The sequence below is a fragment of the Synchiropus splendidus genome, chromosome 18 (genome assembly GCF_027744825.2).
Source record: "Synchiropus splendidus isolate RoL2022-P1 chromosome 18, RoL_Sspl_1.0, whole genome shotgun sequence".
Lineage (NCBI taxonomy): Eukaryota > Metazoa > Chordata > Actinopteri > Syngnathiformes > Callionymidae > Synchiropus > Synchiropus splendidus.
Window position 1 is genome coordinate 191,656 of NC_071351.1, and position 14,836 is coordinate 206,491.

The 14,836-nt window shown below is 56.4% G+C and overlaps 3 protein-coding genes across 3 annotated transcripts; 2 read left to right on the top strand and 1 right to left on the bottom strand.

The window, feature by feature from the left end:
* The first annotated feature begins 5,163 nt into the window (after nucleotides 1-5,163).
* On the top strand, nucleotides 5,164-7,466 carry neurod4 (neuronal differentiation 4). The gene is made up of 2 exons (XM_053849846.1): nucleotides 5,164-5,288; nucleotides 5,898-7,466. Exon 2 carries the CDS (start codon nucleotides 5,900-5,902, stop codon nucleotides 6,947-6,949), a length of 1,050 nt encoding a protein of 349 aa, XP_053705821.1. The 5' UTR covers nucleotides 5,164-5,288; nucleotides 5,898-5,899; the 3' UTR covers nucleotides 6,950-7,466.
* A 2,978-nt stretch (nucleotides 7,467-10,444) lies between these two features.
* Nucleotides 10,445-11,200, top strand: LOC128749743 (involucrin-like). The gene has a single exon (XM_053849633.1). It carries the CDS (start codon nucleotides 10,445-10,447, stop codon nucleotides 11,198-11,200), a length of 756 nt encoding a protein of 251 aa, XP_053705608.1.
* Nucleotides 11,201-12,576: 1,376 nt separating this feature from the next.
* On the bottom strand, nucleotides 12,577-13,940 carry birc5b (baculoviral IAP repeat containing 5b). The gene is made up of 4 exons (XM_053850019.1): nucleotides 13,624-13,940; nucleotides 13,444-13,553; nucleotides 12,794-12,911; nucleotides 12,577-12,723 (listed from the first exon to the last, which is right to left on the bottom strand). Exons 1-4 carry the CDS (start codon nucleotides 13,744-13,746, stop codon nucleotides 12,637-12,639), a joined length of 438 nt encoding a protein of 145 aa, XP_053705994.1. The 5' UTR covers nucleotides 13,747-13,940; the 3' UTR covers nucleotides 12,577-12,636.
* Nucleotides 13,941-14,836: the final 896 nt, after the last annotated feature.

Sequence of the window (14,836 nt, forward strand, 5' to 3'; positions counted from 1 at the left end):
GTCTGAGCGCGACACACACTCTGGTTCCCCTGCGTGCAGCAGAGTCACTCCAGCCCTCAGTTGTCACACAGGACGTTCTGCTGACCAGAGTCAGCTTCACTGAGCAGCAAATTGAGAGAGCCGAGCCAAGGGAGTATTGACACTCTCTGCCACTCACACAGAGTCGTGTTTGGCTATTTTTGTGAGGTGTAGGAATCTACACCTTTAATGTATCTTCCGCGTGTTCGTTTACTCGTGAGAATGACTACCAAAAACCCACAACTTAAAATCCAAAAGAATTTATTCCCTGACAGAGGAGTCTAATGACCCTAACAGAGCTCTGGGTCCACAACTACGCCTGACTTAGCCTTAGCTCCAGTGGTGTAGAGTGACAAAGACTATCTCTGGCCCTGACCCTTTTATGACACATTTCAGTTCATCTTGGGGTGTAGTCTCCACTGATTGGTCCTGGGCTCTTGGGGTCCCCGTTGCCATGGCGCCACATTCCTGATCTGGTTTCGACACCCCTTGGTTTGGAGCGACGTTGATGAATCCTCTTGTTGTTGCCCATTTCCTGGCCTTTTTTGGGTGGAAAGCTGTAAACAGATAATCCAGTCCCCTCCTCTGATTGGCTTGCTTCTGCTGGTGGACTGGCTGGTCCCATCTCTGCCTGGCTCTGCCTGGGTCCATAATTCATCCTCCTGACCCATCGCTGTGCCAGAGGTTCCTTATCTTCCACATTCCTTCACTTGGGGGAAGGTAGATGTTTGTCCCCACAAACTCAGACTCAGCTCAAGCTGTTTGGACCGGTTCTGGGTTAGATGTCTCCTGGGTTCCTCAATGGTCCTGGTACCAAATGGTTCCTGCCTTTCATAACTCACTCTTCCATACACGCATCTCTCCCCACTATCCTTATCATACACACCTCTCATACTGTATCAAACTGAGGTTACCTTACCCATTATCACTGCGTCTGTTGGATTCAGTTTTTCATTAGACAAAGCATTTATTCAATAGCAGATACTTGATAAATATGATCATAAGTAAAATATCATGATTCCCACAGAGGACCGCACATGGCCATAGCCCTTTCCCCAGCCTCTCTCCCCAAACCTAACCATCCAAAACACGTGGCCAACCCTCGCCAGGACTCGGAACCAAACTGAACCCCAGTGAGTCTGACACTTTAACCCTCAAAATGAGGCTTAAGGAAGTGAAAGCCAAAATGTCCTCACTCTGTTGGTTAAAAACTCTTCTCACCAAGATAGAAGTACAAATGCACACACGTGTCTCGTCAGGCAGCCTTGGTTTGTGGGCCGATGTCTTCTGTCTTCAGTCGGTCCTCACACGAGCAAACTTGTGATTAAGCTGGTGAACAACACAATACCCTGGTGGAGGCCACCTCGCCCCCCCAGCACGCCCACAAATCCACGCCGCAGCTTTCATGATCACCAAAGGGGTCTCAGCTTTCAGGGAGCATGTGTGCCCGGGCTCTAATTCCCATTGTGTTGGTGCAGTCTTGGTGTGTCTCTGCCCCGGCACAAGACGGCGAGGAAGAAGAAAGACGGGAACAAGGACCCATCTGTCAGCTCCGAGCAGCCATCCCTCCCCAGTTCCGCCGCGTCCCCAGGGAGCTCACCAGGAGACAACTCACTTGTGGCAGGATGGGACGGGGGAGGCGGGGAGCTGAGCCCAGTCCATGTGGGCCGCGGTGGTCCGGAGAATGACCACCTCGCAGGTGAAACCGGAGCTCACATCTGGAGCCGCAACACCCACGTGCTGGAGAGGACTCGGACACAGCAGAGCCACATGATATCAGCTGCTGTGAAGCATCAACACGCCACCGTCCAAAAACCATCCCTCGTCTTTCCAACTCGCTCTGGTTTCAACTGAGGACGACGCCATCACTCTCCACCCTCTGCACCAGTCCCACCACTAAGGACACGCAGGTGTGAGGGGGGTTCTTCACCTTTTTGATCTCGGGGCCACCTCTCCTGGAACACATGGCCCCGGGACCCATTCAGTAGAACGGATTCATGACTCTTGATTTCAGTTGTGTTCAACAACCACCGTGTTTAGTCTACTGAGAGGTTAACAAAGCAACACCTTGAAAAACCCTGAAATGACACGAAACCATGTGGTCATCGCCAAGATGTTTGTCATGGAAAAGTCCAAGCAGCAGCAGCAGCAGCAGCAGGTGCCAGTCATGTTCATCAAATGAACGGAAGAAAAAAGTACACCTGATGCAAACTGTTGAGAAAAGTGGAAAAAGTGGATACATTTCTGAATAAAATAAAAACCGTGACTAAATATCATGAAATAAAAATAATATATTTGATTTCAACTCCAAATAAGATATAAGTAAAGTGTAAATGGAAATACCGCCATAAAATGTTCAAATTCATTTTCAAAACTGCTTCAACAGGTGCTGTCACAAACAGTTTTTACTGTTGGGGGAGCACCAGAACTTTCTTCTTCATTGTTTCTTTCCAAGAACTTCTCCATAGTTGGTGACTATCACAGATGTGCAGCTGTCAAGTCAGTTCACTGACTCACTACTGCCACCACACGTGGCTCATGGGTTCAAACTGAGCGTCTCACGGCCCAGAGGGGTCAAACAAATCACTGTGAGCGGCCCGTCCATGGGGCCCGGACGGACTGGACACTCGATCCACTCTCACAGGCTCAACCCCAACCAGACATTCTTGGACCCCGACAGCCACAGCGGTCCTCTGAGAGGACTGCCGCAATAACAACCGGCGCTTAGACTGACCACAACAATCAAAGCATACACAGGGAGAGGAGGTTTCCAACATCCCAGCTAGTCAGGGTTGAGGAGCAGTCTTGAACAAAACCAGACGAGGCTGGCGTCACACATAACAGGACTCCCTCTTCTTTGGGGACAGCGAGGGGAGTCGAGCGAGAGGTTCAATTCCCAGTGTAGGCTGCAGGTGTGGAGGAAGCCCAGGTCACTCCTGGGACGTCTGGCGCCTATGTTGGGGGGAGGGAGGGACGGGCGCCGCATGGGTCATAATGCACACTCCCAAGGTCTGACACGCACACACACACACACACACACACACACACACACACACACACACACGGAAATGTTGCCCACCAACATAAAGCCACTGCAAAGTTCCGAAAAGAATCCCAAAATAATGAAGAACAAACGTGTGTATTGAATGACGCCTGCTCATTATTAGAATGTTCAGGATGTTGATGAACGCCGAGCACCGATTAAAAATACAGAGGAAATGTGATATGAATCAATGATGATAGTGTTGCGATTCTGAGTCATAAAAACATATTTTTCATCGATTTTTGAATGGCCCTTCAGCATCGACGCTTTCTTCTCTTGATCAGTACATTAGATCAGATGCGTGACGCTTTAAGACGCGCTCGTTCAGGACACACGCACGCAGTGGACCCTGGGTCCGTTAGTCCCAGATCAAGGCTGTTTCTGCACGAGACTTCACCTCGAGTGACGCTGGAGCGTCCAAGCAACAGATGACACGCCCCCTCCTCCCCCTTCCCACGCGTCCCTCCCCCCGCCATCTGTCACCCCTCCATAAATCGTTGGACAAGATCCTACATCTGTTCACGTGACGCGGCGTCCGCCCCGACCGCGCGCGAGCTCCTTTGCTCGCCGTTGGCGCGCTCGCGCGCTCAATGGGATCAGTGCGGGGGCACGTGCGAGTCGCGCGACCCCCTCTGACCACCACTGACCCCCGTGGAGCGCGGCTTCAACCTGCTCGCGCCAGCGTCACGTGATGAGGCCAGACGTTTGTTGCTGTGTTGACCGAGGCAGAGTGGCGCGCGGGAAGGTCCCACCGGCCACACTCGGAGAACTAAGGCGCACAGCAACAAGTGGCGGGCACGCACCTGCTGTCCGCACACGAGCTGTCACAGTCGCTTAGGCGGCGCTAGCTGAGCCGCGTCCCTGCTCTGGGCCCAAATCGGAGTGTAATGAAGCAGAAAATCTCTCATCCAACCGTCTAATGAAGACATCGATCGATGACACGGGCGCCCAACACTGTCCCCGGCCTCCCTCTCACTCCCCAGATGAATGAGTCAAGCCCCACTCAACACGGAGCGCATGGCTACACTGCAGAAAGCAACCCCGTCCTGAGCGGCACCTGAACTCCGGCCCGCGGAACCTCTCATAGACCAGGGCAGGCCAGAAGCGTTTGCCAGGGGCCACATTATAACCTGCGGCCAGGGGCCACATTATAACATGCAGCGAGGGGCCACATTATAACCTGCGGCCAGGGGCCACATTATAACCTGCAGCGAGGGGCCACATTATAACATGCAGCGAGGGGCCACATTATAACCTGCGGCCAGGGGCCACATTATAACCTGCAGCCAGGGGTCACATTATAACCTGCAGCCAGGGGCCACATTATAACCTGCAGCGAGGGGCCACATGATAACCTGGGGCCAGGGGCCACATTATAACCTGCAGCCAGGGGCCACATTATAACCTGCAGCGAGGGGCCACATGATAACCTGCGGCCAGGGGCCACATTATAACCTGCAGCGAGGGGCCACATTATAACCTGCAGCCAGGGGCCACATTATAACCTGCAGCCAGGGGCCACATTATAACCTGCAGCCAGGGGCCACATTATAACCTGCAGCCAGGGGCCACATTATAACCTGCAGCGAGGGGCCACATTATAACCTGCAGCCAGGGGCCACATTATAACCTGCGGCCAGGGGCCGCCAGCAGCCGAGGAAGAAGAAGCCACACACAGAAGACATGTCAACATTCGAAGTGGTCAATAAACAGGACGAAAGATGGAGGACAGAGTTGTTCTCACACCAAGTGACCGGGTGCCAAGTTCCGTCCTGACCTCATATTACTGGCCGAACCGGACAGTAGCCGGATTTCGGCTGAGGTCAGCATGAACTCGAAACAGACGCTTCATGCTGCAGATTTGCTGTTTTCATTCAGAGTGACGTCACGGGCGGTGGAAGCGTCTCATCAACCCCATCCCCCGCCGCCGCTTCGGGTCCGGATTTAGGAATAAATCAGTGTTCCGGGGGGGTTGGGGGGCGGCGTGAGGGGGTTCCTTCATTTGTTTGCTGGAACTTGTGTCCACGAGACTGACACGAGCGGCGCGCGGGGGGCTCGTGGGGGCCGTGGGCGGGGCCTCTTCAGGCCAAAAAGCTGCAGATCGGTGCGGTCCGGTTCATTTGGGAACTTTCATCCATGGAAGCCTGAGGAGCGCGCGAGCTCGGCACATGCGCAGAGGCACCCCGAGGACAGCACCGTCACTTCTCTCGCTCCCCACTCCGCACAGGTGAGTTCCGCCGCTCTCGCGCGCCACGACCGCCTTCATCCGCGCTCAGAACAGAAGCCGCGCCGATGACTGCCAACTCAAGGCGGTCCGGTGGAATGAAGTCAGTCCCTGCGACGGCAGGAGCGGAAAACGGACGCTTGGTTTGGTGTTTGTAGATTTAATCTGGGAGTTTGTGCGCAGCAAATCCGCCCGTGTCCTAGATTGACGCGTCTCCGCCGCAGGAATTAAAATGTTGACGGAGCGCTGTCTGCGGTGCTGAAGCGAAGAGCTCGGGGCGCTTCGAACCCGTGGATGCAGGAGGGGCAGCAGACCAGGATGGAACTCAAGGGACAATAGGGATTAAAGCCTCATGTGCACTTCATAAACGACGAGGAAAACACAGACACAAATGATCAGGCAACTCAACCAAACTTCAAGCTATGAACTAACTTTCCAACCAAAACCACAGCGCTTCTAACCCAGCAGTGGACAAAATATTTTAAAAAATGAAATACGAAGGTGAATAGGGGAAAATATGACGATGAAACAGCAGAAGTGACTTACGCCGCAGACTCCCACTTGTGTTCCGAAAGCTTCACTGACCTCTGACTTCTGGCTCCCTCCACACAGACATGATGACCAAATCGTTTGGGAAGAGCGCCGATGTCAGCGAGCTGGTGAACTCGCTGGGCTGGCTGGAGGAGGAAGAGGACGCCAGCTCGCAGGACGGCGAGGAGAGCCCCGAGGCCAGGCGGCACGCCGGGCTGGCGGCGGCCCGGATCCACTCCTGCACCGAGATGGGCAGCGAGGACGTGGAGGAGGATGAGGAGGAGGAGGAGGAGGAGACGGGCCCGGACGGCGCTGCGGCTCCCAAACGGCGAGGGCCCAAGAAGAAGAAGATGACCAAAGCCAGACAGGAGCGCTTCCGCGCCCGGCGCATGAAGGCCAACGCCCGCGAGCGCTCACGCATGCACGGCCTGAACGACGCCCTGGACAACCTGCGCCGCGTGATGCCTTGCTACTCCAAGACCCAGAAGCTGTCCAAGATCGAGACCCTGCGGCTGGCTCGGAACTACATCTGGGCCCTGTCCGAGGTCCTGGAGAGCGGCCAGTCGCCTGAGAGCCACGGCTTCATGGAGATGCTGTGTAAGGGGCTTTCGCAGCCAACCAGTAACCTGGTGGCCGGCTGCCTGCAGCTCGGACCCTCACCCGTGCTGCTCAACAAGCTGGAGGACAAGTGCGGGGGCCCGGTCCTGGCGGGGAGTCAGGTCGCTCACTCGCTCAGCTACCCGTCCCCGGGCCTGCCGAGCCCGCCTTACGGCTCCATGGAGGCACCCCACCTCCTGCACGTGAAGGCTTTCAAGGGTCCGGCCTACGACGACCCCTCCCCGCACAACTGCGGCGGCGGGACTCCGCCATATGAGGGGCCGCTCACGCCCCCCCTCAGCATCAGCAGCAACTTTGCCCTGAAGCAAGAACCGTCCCCCCACGACTCAGAGAGGAGCTACCCGTCCCACCAGGGCCACTACCTCTCGGCCCACCACTACACCTCATCGGCGGCTGCAGGTCTATCGGGGGGCCACCCCCTGTTCCAGGCATCCCGCTACGAGCTGCCCCTGGACGTGGCCTTCGACTCCTTCGGCGCCTCGCACCTCATCAGCGCTCAGATGAGCGGCATCTGAGCGACTTGGTGACCACCACCAGGCACCAGACCGCCATTTTGTTCTTAGCGTCTGATGCATGAGACATTCAGACGAGTGAATGCGGCGCCCCATCGGAGTTGCCAGGAGCTGCCCGAGACACTTGTGCCGGGTGGAGTCCGGGTGAACACTGACTCAAGAAAGCAGCCTCTACCTCTGCCATATTTACGTCCCATAAGCAGCTCCGGACTCAAGAGGGCGCAGAACTCCACCGCTCCCTCAGAACTGGGCGTGTCCTCTGGCGTGTCCGCAGCCCCGGGCCGCCGTCACATGACCTTCACCAAGCCATCCCAGCGCTCGCGACGCCACCCAGAAGCAATACCTTATTTATTTCTGTATTTAATATTTATTTTGTAGTTCTTTTTCTCCCGGTTTGTTGTCGTCCATGACAGCTATTTATTTTATTTATTTCTTTGTTTGTCCAGGTTACTTCACTTCTTCACGTCCGCCTGTAAATATTTGGCTGTCCTGCTGCACTTAAATGTGAATAAATATTCTTATATATATGATATTTCCATAACCGTGAGGCTCAGTCTTCTTCTGTCGCTCACCTCTCAGCAGGACCCATTTCCATCTTCATAGGAGCACACATCATTGAGGGTGTTAGGCCTTCACCTTCATGCAGTGGGAGACATCTCAGGATCAGCTCAGTCATTCCACAGTTGGAACAGCAATGGCCAACATCTGGAGGGGAACCAAGGCCAGGAGAAACGTGACGCCAACATGGTGCCGACAGTACGATCTAAATATCCATCCTCACCATCAGCAGCATCTGTTGTGGCATTAAGAACGGTGGGAAACTGTGTCGCCCATGTTCTCATGCCGAACCAGGTCACATGATCACAAGCAGGCAAAGCCGGGGCGCGCTGAACCGCTGGCTGGACGAGGCGCCTTTGTGGAGTCAGTGTTCACGCTCACTCCCTCTATCCTGGCGGGGACCTCTCCGGGTCACAGCAAGCAAGAGGTGAACGTGCGGAAAGTCTCGGTGCCTGGATCACCCAGGAGGCTGAGAGAAAACCTGCACCACACTCTGAGACTCTCCTCACTGACTGCGCGAGTTCCGAGGCCAACATCTGCGGACGTGGGAAAATCCCGGACGCAGCAGGTGAATGTGGCAGCAGCTTTTGTCGGCGCTCTGCTCCTCCGCGCGCCATCGTGACACACTTTCCCAGCGAGCTGATGCCAACACACTGCAGGGCCCCTGCCCCTACAGGGACGCCCCACAGGCCGGACATGGCTCCTTCGCCCCGCTCCCCGGCCCCATATCACTCCACCACCACAAGAGCTTTGCTTTTGACTTTCCACGCCGCGCCCAGGAACTTGATGGCTCTTGAGAGCAACAAAGAGAAGGGAGTGGGAGAGTGGCGAGCTGGAGTGTCTGGGTGGAAGGTGGGGCCACCACTTCTCCAAAGGTTTGTCTTTTCCAGTCCTGCAGGGGAAACAGCCAGCGATTGTTGCAGCGGGCGCCACAACTCCTTTGTGAGCGCAGCCTGTTCTTTCTCTTGACCTGTGACCCCCCATTGTTGCCGCGGCTGCGACGGGAGGGGGGACAGCTGGGGAGCCGCGGGGGGCGAGGGGGGGCGGGCTGACGGACAGCTGGGCCACATTAGGGAAGGGAGAAAGAGTGAGAGCATGCGGGCGGACGGAAGGAAGGAGATCCCTGTGAGGAGGGAAAGAGAGAAGAGGCAGAGCAAGAGGTGGTGACCTCTTGTGACCTCGGCAGGACCCAAGACTCTGGCAGTTCAGTGAAGGTGCATTCAGCTGCGGTCAGAGCGTTTGAGTTTTGACCACTGGCACTGGAGCACCAGGGACTCCGAGGCAGTGATCGGAAACGACCTGCCCTACACACACACCCAGGGTGTCGGTGAACCTCGAACCCTCCGGACCACGACCGCAAGTGCTGTCAGTCAAAACCAGGAAGCGGCTCAGTGGCGAGGAACGAAGCACCCGTGTTCACCTGAGAGCGTCAACACCTGTCGCTGCAGGGGTTCACCTCGGTCACGTCCCACCTCCAGACCCTGAACACCAGCAGAACCCTCCAGTGACCCGTCTCCTGCGTGAGGTGGACAGGAGGGAGATCTTCAGTGCTGGAGAGACAGAAGACAAGGCTCTCCACTGGCCGGTGGGGCTCTCCTCTCACCTGCGGTCACCAGTCTCCAGGAGTGAGAGGCTGAGTCGTCCAGGACAAACTCAGAGGAGAACCTCTCCAGAGGAGGACCTCCTCCTGGTCTGTCTCCTGGAGTGGTGAGGTGCCCCCCCACTGACCTCACGTTAGAGGAGGCGGAAGCACGAACACTCATGGAGGGGTTCTTCAGTGGGGTCCTCCTAATGTGTGGCTGTGATCACCACAGGTCAGGGCAGGAGTGGAGCTCCTGGAGCATCTACAACAACAACAACAACAACAGGTGGAGGACGAAAGCTTGTGGTTGAGGGAGTGTTCACGGAGTGAAGGTCTCACACTCACACACTCGACCCACCGACCCACCGACTCGATCGAAGAGGGCAGGAGGCCGAAACAGGAAGGGTCGTGGTGGAGGCGAGTTGTGAGGAAGATCAGAGCTGAAATGTGACTTTCTTCAGCTGAGGTCCACAAGATTCACGTGGCGACCCGACACCCAGCAGCTTGCTCTTCCTTGGACGGACAAGTGAGGGCAGGGCCGCGCCGCCATCCCAGACTCATTACCTCCACGCCAGCATGTGAGGCCACATTGTGCCTGAGGACGGGGGGCCGGACCCGTCCTGCCCGAGTCCTCCCGAGTGTCAGAGTTAAAGAGCTTCTAATGGGATGGAGGTGCTGCGCTGTTTACCCGGCCCCCCGCCCCCCTGCACGCCTACTGCTTTGTGAAACTTTGTGGGCTTCCAGGGTCCACAATGGGCCGAGCACAGCGACAGATGGAGGTCTCTTACCCAGGGGGGGTCTGTGAAGGAGTGAGAGTGTGAGTGACTGCCGGGACAGGAACGTGTGCGAGCGAGCGAGCGAGCAAGCAATCTGTCCGTTCATTCAGCCCAGAAAAGTCCTCCCCAAGAGTCGGCTGACTCGGCACGTGAGAACCCGACAGACGAGCCGCACACCTCCCACTCTGCCGTCTGAAGACACAGAGAAAGAAGATGACAAGGAGCGACCTGACCCAGGTGTGGAGGGCAGAACCAACAGCCAGAACAGGAAGACACGTTCCGACACCAGAGAGCACAGGGTTCACTCGCCCAAAACGCTGCTTCCACAGTGAGCTGAGGCAGACTGGAGCACGTCAGAGTTAACGCTAGCCGCTAACACACGTGGAATTGAGTCTTTGTGTAAAGGTCGCACTGGAGGTCAAACGGTGATGTTGTTCATTCACCAGAGAGGGGGGGGGGGAGGCCAGGGGAGCGGCAACAGATGGAGGTTCAGGTTGTAAACTCACATCTGAGTGTTCATCCGTCTGCTGCACCCAGGAACCTTCACGACTCCCAGGAAGAGAGTGAGTCTTAGGGAGCCAAATGACTCTGAGACACAGAGTCATGAGCAAAGCACAACAAGCGCAGAGAGTCGCGAGCAAAGCCAGTCACAAGGACGAGTCACAAGCGCAGAGAGTCGCGAGCAAAGCCAGTCACGAGGACGAGTCACAAGCGCAGAGAGTCGCGAGCAAAGCCAGTCACGAGGACGAGTCACAAGCGCAGAGAGTCGCGAGCAAAGCCAGTCACGAGGACGAGTCACAAGCGCAGAGAGTCGCGAGCAAAGCCAGTCACGAGGGCGAGTCACAAGCGCAGAGAGTCGCGAGCAAAGCCAGTCACGAGGACGAGTCACAAGCGCAGAGAGTCGCGAGCAAAGCCAGTCACGAGGGCGAGTCACAAGCGCAGAGAGTCGCGAGCAAAGCCAGTCACGAGGACGAGTCACAAGCGCAGAGAGTCGCGAGCAAAGCCAGTCACGAGGACGAGTCACAAGCGCAGAGAGTCGCGAGCAAAGCCAGTCACGAGGGCGAGTCACAAGCGCAGAGAGTCGCGAGCAAAGCCAGTCACGAGGACGAGTCACAAGCGCAGAGAGTCGCGAGCAAAGCCAGTCACGAGGACGAGTCACAAGCGCAGAGAGTCGCGAGCAAAGCCAGTCACGAGGACGAGTCACAAGCGCAGAGAGTCGCGAGCAAAGCCAGTCACAAGGACGAGTCACAAGCGCAGAGAGTCGCGAGCAAAGCCAGTCACGAGGACGAGTCACAAGCGCAGAGAGTCGCGAGCAAAGCCAGTCACGAGGACGAGTAACAAGCGCAGAGAGTCGCGAGCAAAGCCAGTCACGAGGACGAGTCACAAGCGCAGAGAGTCGCGAGCAAAGCCAGTCACAAGGACGAGTCACAAGCGCAGAGAGTCGCGAGCAAAGCCAGTCACAAGGACGAGTCACAAGCACACAAGCATAACCAAGTCATGAGCACACCGAGTCATGAGCATGAGTCATGACTGAATTGATATGAAGCCAAGCAATTCACAACCAACCATTCTGCAGAGCAAACAGACTCATGAGAAAACAGACTCCTGAGCAAACCAATGAAGGAAATCTGTGACTCCATTCACCACCACATTGAGTCACATCTGAAATGACTCAAAAATAATCCATCTGCGTAGAGTCAAGTACACAGTGAGTCATGGAGAAACTGAGTCATTTGGTTGATAAACCTGAGCTGTGACTTACGAGTGGACTGACTGGTGAGGAGTCAGCTGGAGATGGATATTTGGGGCGAGAGCAGGTCAGACCTGCCCTCATCCCGCCGGCCACACACGTGGAGCTGATGGAAAGGAAGTCGTCCTCTGTCGCCCGGCAACAGGCAGATAAAGGGCTGATGTGGGATCAGTGACGGAGAGTGTGATCCCCACGGCCATCACGGGCGCCTGACCTTTGACCTCGCTGAGACGAACATCATCATCGCGTGTAGAGGCTCCACCACTCAGCTGTCGCAGCTTCTGAAGACTCACTTTCTGCCATTGGAAGCATCGGAAGTGACTCCAACACGAGCGGGACCTGGCCTTCAGATCAGAAGCTCACGGACGCCTGAGGAACTTTGTTGTGAATTTGATTACAATCAGATGATGAGTCTTCATCTCGTCTCTCACACACACACACACACACACAGAAGCAGATGTGACTGCAGCAACAGTTGGGCGGGAGGGGATGGGGGGTGGGGGGGTGCACCATCTGTCCGGGTCAACGTCTCTGAAAGAGGGTGCTGGACGGAGGCCCGTCAGCGGAGGAGGAGGAGGCAGGGAGGGGGCAGGAGAGACGTCTCAATGAGAGGGTGAGAGCTGCCCTCCAGTGGTGGTGATCACTTCATTCCACGGACGTCTTTGGCACCAACATCTTCCGAATATTCCAAGAGGCTTCGAGGACATTGAAGCGTATTTATGCAAACGTGGTCACCTCAGTCGACGGACTGTGTTGTGCAGCCAGTTCAGTCGTAGGCCTGTGTCAGAACGTGTGAATGACAAGGGTTTGCTGTCCTCTCAGATGAAGTGCGGCCTGGCAACAAGAACTGCAAGGCGCTTTTTGGAAGAGCAACATTTCTCTTGCAACACGCCACTGACTTAAGTGACTAAACCAGGCTTTCCATGCAGCTGCAACCCGCGAGTCAGACAACGTGACGAAAAGGCTGAGAACTTTATTGGCGAGTTGAATCCTACACGAGCTGCCAGGACGCCTCCGGGCCGGGTCAGTTGTCCAGCATGCACTGCAGCGTCTCCCTGGTCTGGTCCACTCGGTCACGCAGCCGGGCCAGGTGAGCCCGCGACACCTTCCTCTGCAGACAAGACGCATGGGTGAGGGCAGCGCCACCACTGTCCAAGTGCGCTTCGACGGCGGCCACTCACGATGTAGTTCTTCAGTCGCTCCTTCTCCATCAGGAACAACTCGCGCACGCTCAGCTGGTCCAGGTTCTTGGGGTTCCTCAGGAAGCCGCAGTCGGGCGAGCGCTTGTTGTGCTCCTGCCTGAGTGGGTGGAGGGGATCCACATGTCACACTTGCTCAGGCAGCAGCAGCGAAGCAGCCACTGGCCACTGCCGAGCCGGCGCTCCCTCACTGCTCAGTCATGATGGCGTTTGTCTCACAGTCGTGTTGATGCGGAACGTCAAACACTTGTATCACTGCGGTACGGCGCACGCCAAGTGACACGCTGCCATGCAGGACTTCATCATCACTCAGAAGCGATTCGTCTTGTGACCCCACTATTGTGAGCTCAAGATGAACGTATTCTGACTGGCAGCTGACAACGAACCCACGGGAGACCTCGCAGTTCCAGGTGGATTTAGCTCAAAGAGAAAGCCATTTACGACTGCCAGCCTGAATGTCAGCGGATCAATCTATCTCCAGACATAAAGTCATGCACGTCACCTCCAGGCCTCCATCTGCTCCCGCTTCAGAGGTCACGAGCGACGCCACTGAGCCACGGAGCAGACGGTTAAAGGTGAACCCGCGCATGGTTTTGCACCAGCTCCGAAGCGAGACGGAGGAGATTGCCCACCAGGGGTCGTCGTCGGGCTCCCAGCCCTCCAGCTCCAGCAGGCAGAAGAAGCAGCGGGTGATGTCCGGCTCGTTCTCGCTGGGGCAGTGGATGAAGCCCACGCGGGACATCTGCGACACAAGCACAGCCTCAGCCTCGGGCCCTGCGTGTGAAGGGGAGACGCGGTGAAAATCTGCTCACCTGCTCAGGTGTGCAGCGGCACCCCTCCCGGAAGGGCCAGTCCTCGAAGGTGAGCAGGCGCGCGTCCTGGCTGTACATCCGCTGGTAGGACAGGAACCGCGCGTTCAGCACTTCTCTGTTCATGGTGTCCAGACCTGCGCAGGTGGGCTCGCGCCATCTTCCCGACGGGGCGTGTTTTAAGACGCTGCGACGATGGTGCGTTCGGGTGCGCTCGGGAAGACGTGCAGGGTTTTTGAGGGGCGATGAGAGCAGGGCGCCATCTCGTGGTCACGCAGCACCTTCATGGGTTGTTCAGACTCGTCTGTCTCCCTCAGAACCTTTGGGAGAGAGCTGGCAGTTTGACCCTCACCCTGTGCCTGGTCTTCAAAGCCTCGCCCAGCATGATGGCAAAGCCACCCAACAAAACCCTGAGAAATACAGGTGCACTTCCGAGGGGGCCACGAGGGAGACCGACTCGATCACATCCAGGTCCCAAGTGCCGCAGGTGGGTGTGACTGTCGTCTCTCCACATTCCTCCATACATCCACCAGTTTCCATCACAGTGTGAGCTGTTTTTCTGCTGCGCCGGAGGTCAAAGGTGGCAGCGGCAGAAGTGCTGAGGTCTTTGACTTTGGCTTCGGTGAAGAAGGCGGACTTGAACCCTGCACCAGGAGCCTGGACACACAACAGGAGCACATCCTGCGGCGCCATGTTTGCTGCTGTTGGCTTCACTGCACAGCTCCCTCCTGAGAATGACCACCAAGAATCCAACACGTTACATCCAAGAAACGTCTTCCCTGACAGAGGAGTGGAAGACACGGGCAGAGCTCTGGCTCAGCAACCTCGCCTGACTCTCTGAGCTCCTGACCCTCTGGACGCCAAAGTGTCTGTGCGTGGATTCCTGCATCTGGAAATAACTGCTCTAGTAGTAGCACAAACGATGAACCATACGGTAGAATAAATGCACAATTCCCATGAAGAAGCACGACGGCACGAGGCTGGGGTCCGGCCATGGCACCAGTGAGACCATCCTGACACTTCAGAGAGGAGTAAGGAGCACCTTCACACAGGCCTGTGAGGGAGGGAGGGAGGGAGGAGGAGGAGGAGTGAGCTCTGGCTGAGGCGGGAGTGGGGCTCGAGGATGATCCGGGCCGCAGGTCTGTGCTCCCTCACAATCTCCGGCTGCTTCCATGAGTTGCTTCTAGGATCCACAGAAGGCCACGAAGAAGAACAG

Bases quoted from the DNA above. Each gene is read 5' to 3' on its own strand.
- LOC128749743 (XM_053849633.1), top strand. From the start codon at position 10,445: ATGACTCTGAGACACAGAGTCATGAGCAAAGCACAACAAGCGCAGAGA.
- birc5b (XM_053850019.1), bottom strand. From the start codon at position 13,746: ATGAACAGAGAAGTGCTGAACGCGCGGTTCCTGTCCTACCAGCGGATG. The intron at 12,912-13,443 runs GTGGGCAATCTC...CCACCCACTCAG, and splicing joins GAGCCCGACGACGACCCCTG to GCAGGAGCACAACAAGCGCT. The intron at 12,724-12,793 runs GTGAGTGGCCGC...TCTTGTCTGCAG, and splicing joins AGCGACTGAAGAACTACATC to AGGAAGGTGTCGCGGGCTCA.
- neurod4 (XM_053849846.1), top strand. From the start codon at position 5,900: ATGATGACCAAATCGTTTGGGAAGAGCGCCGATGTCAGCGAGCTGGTG.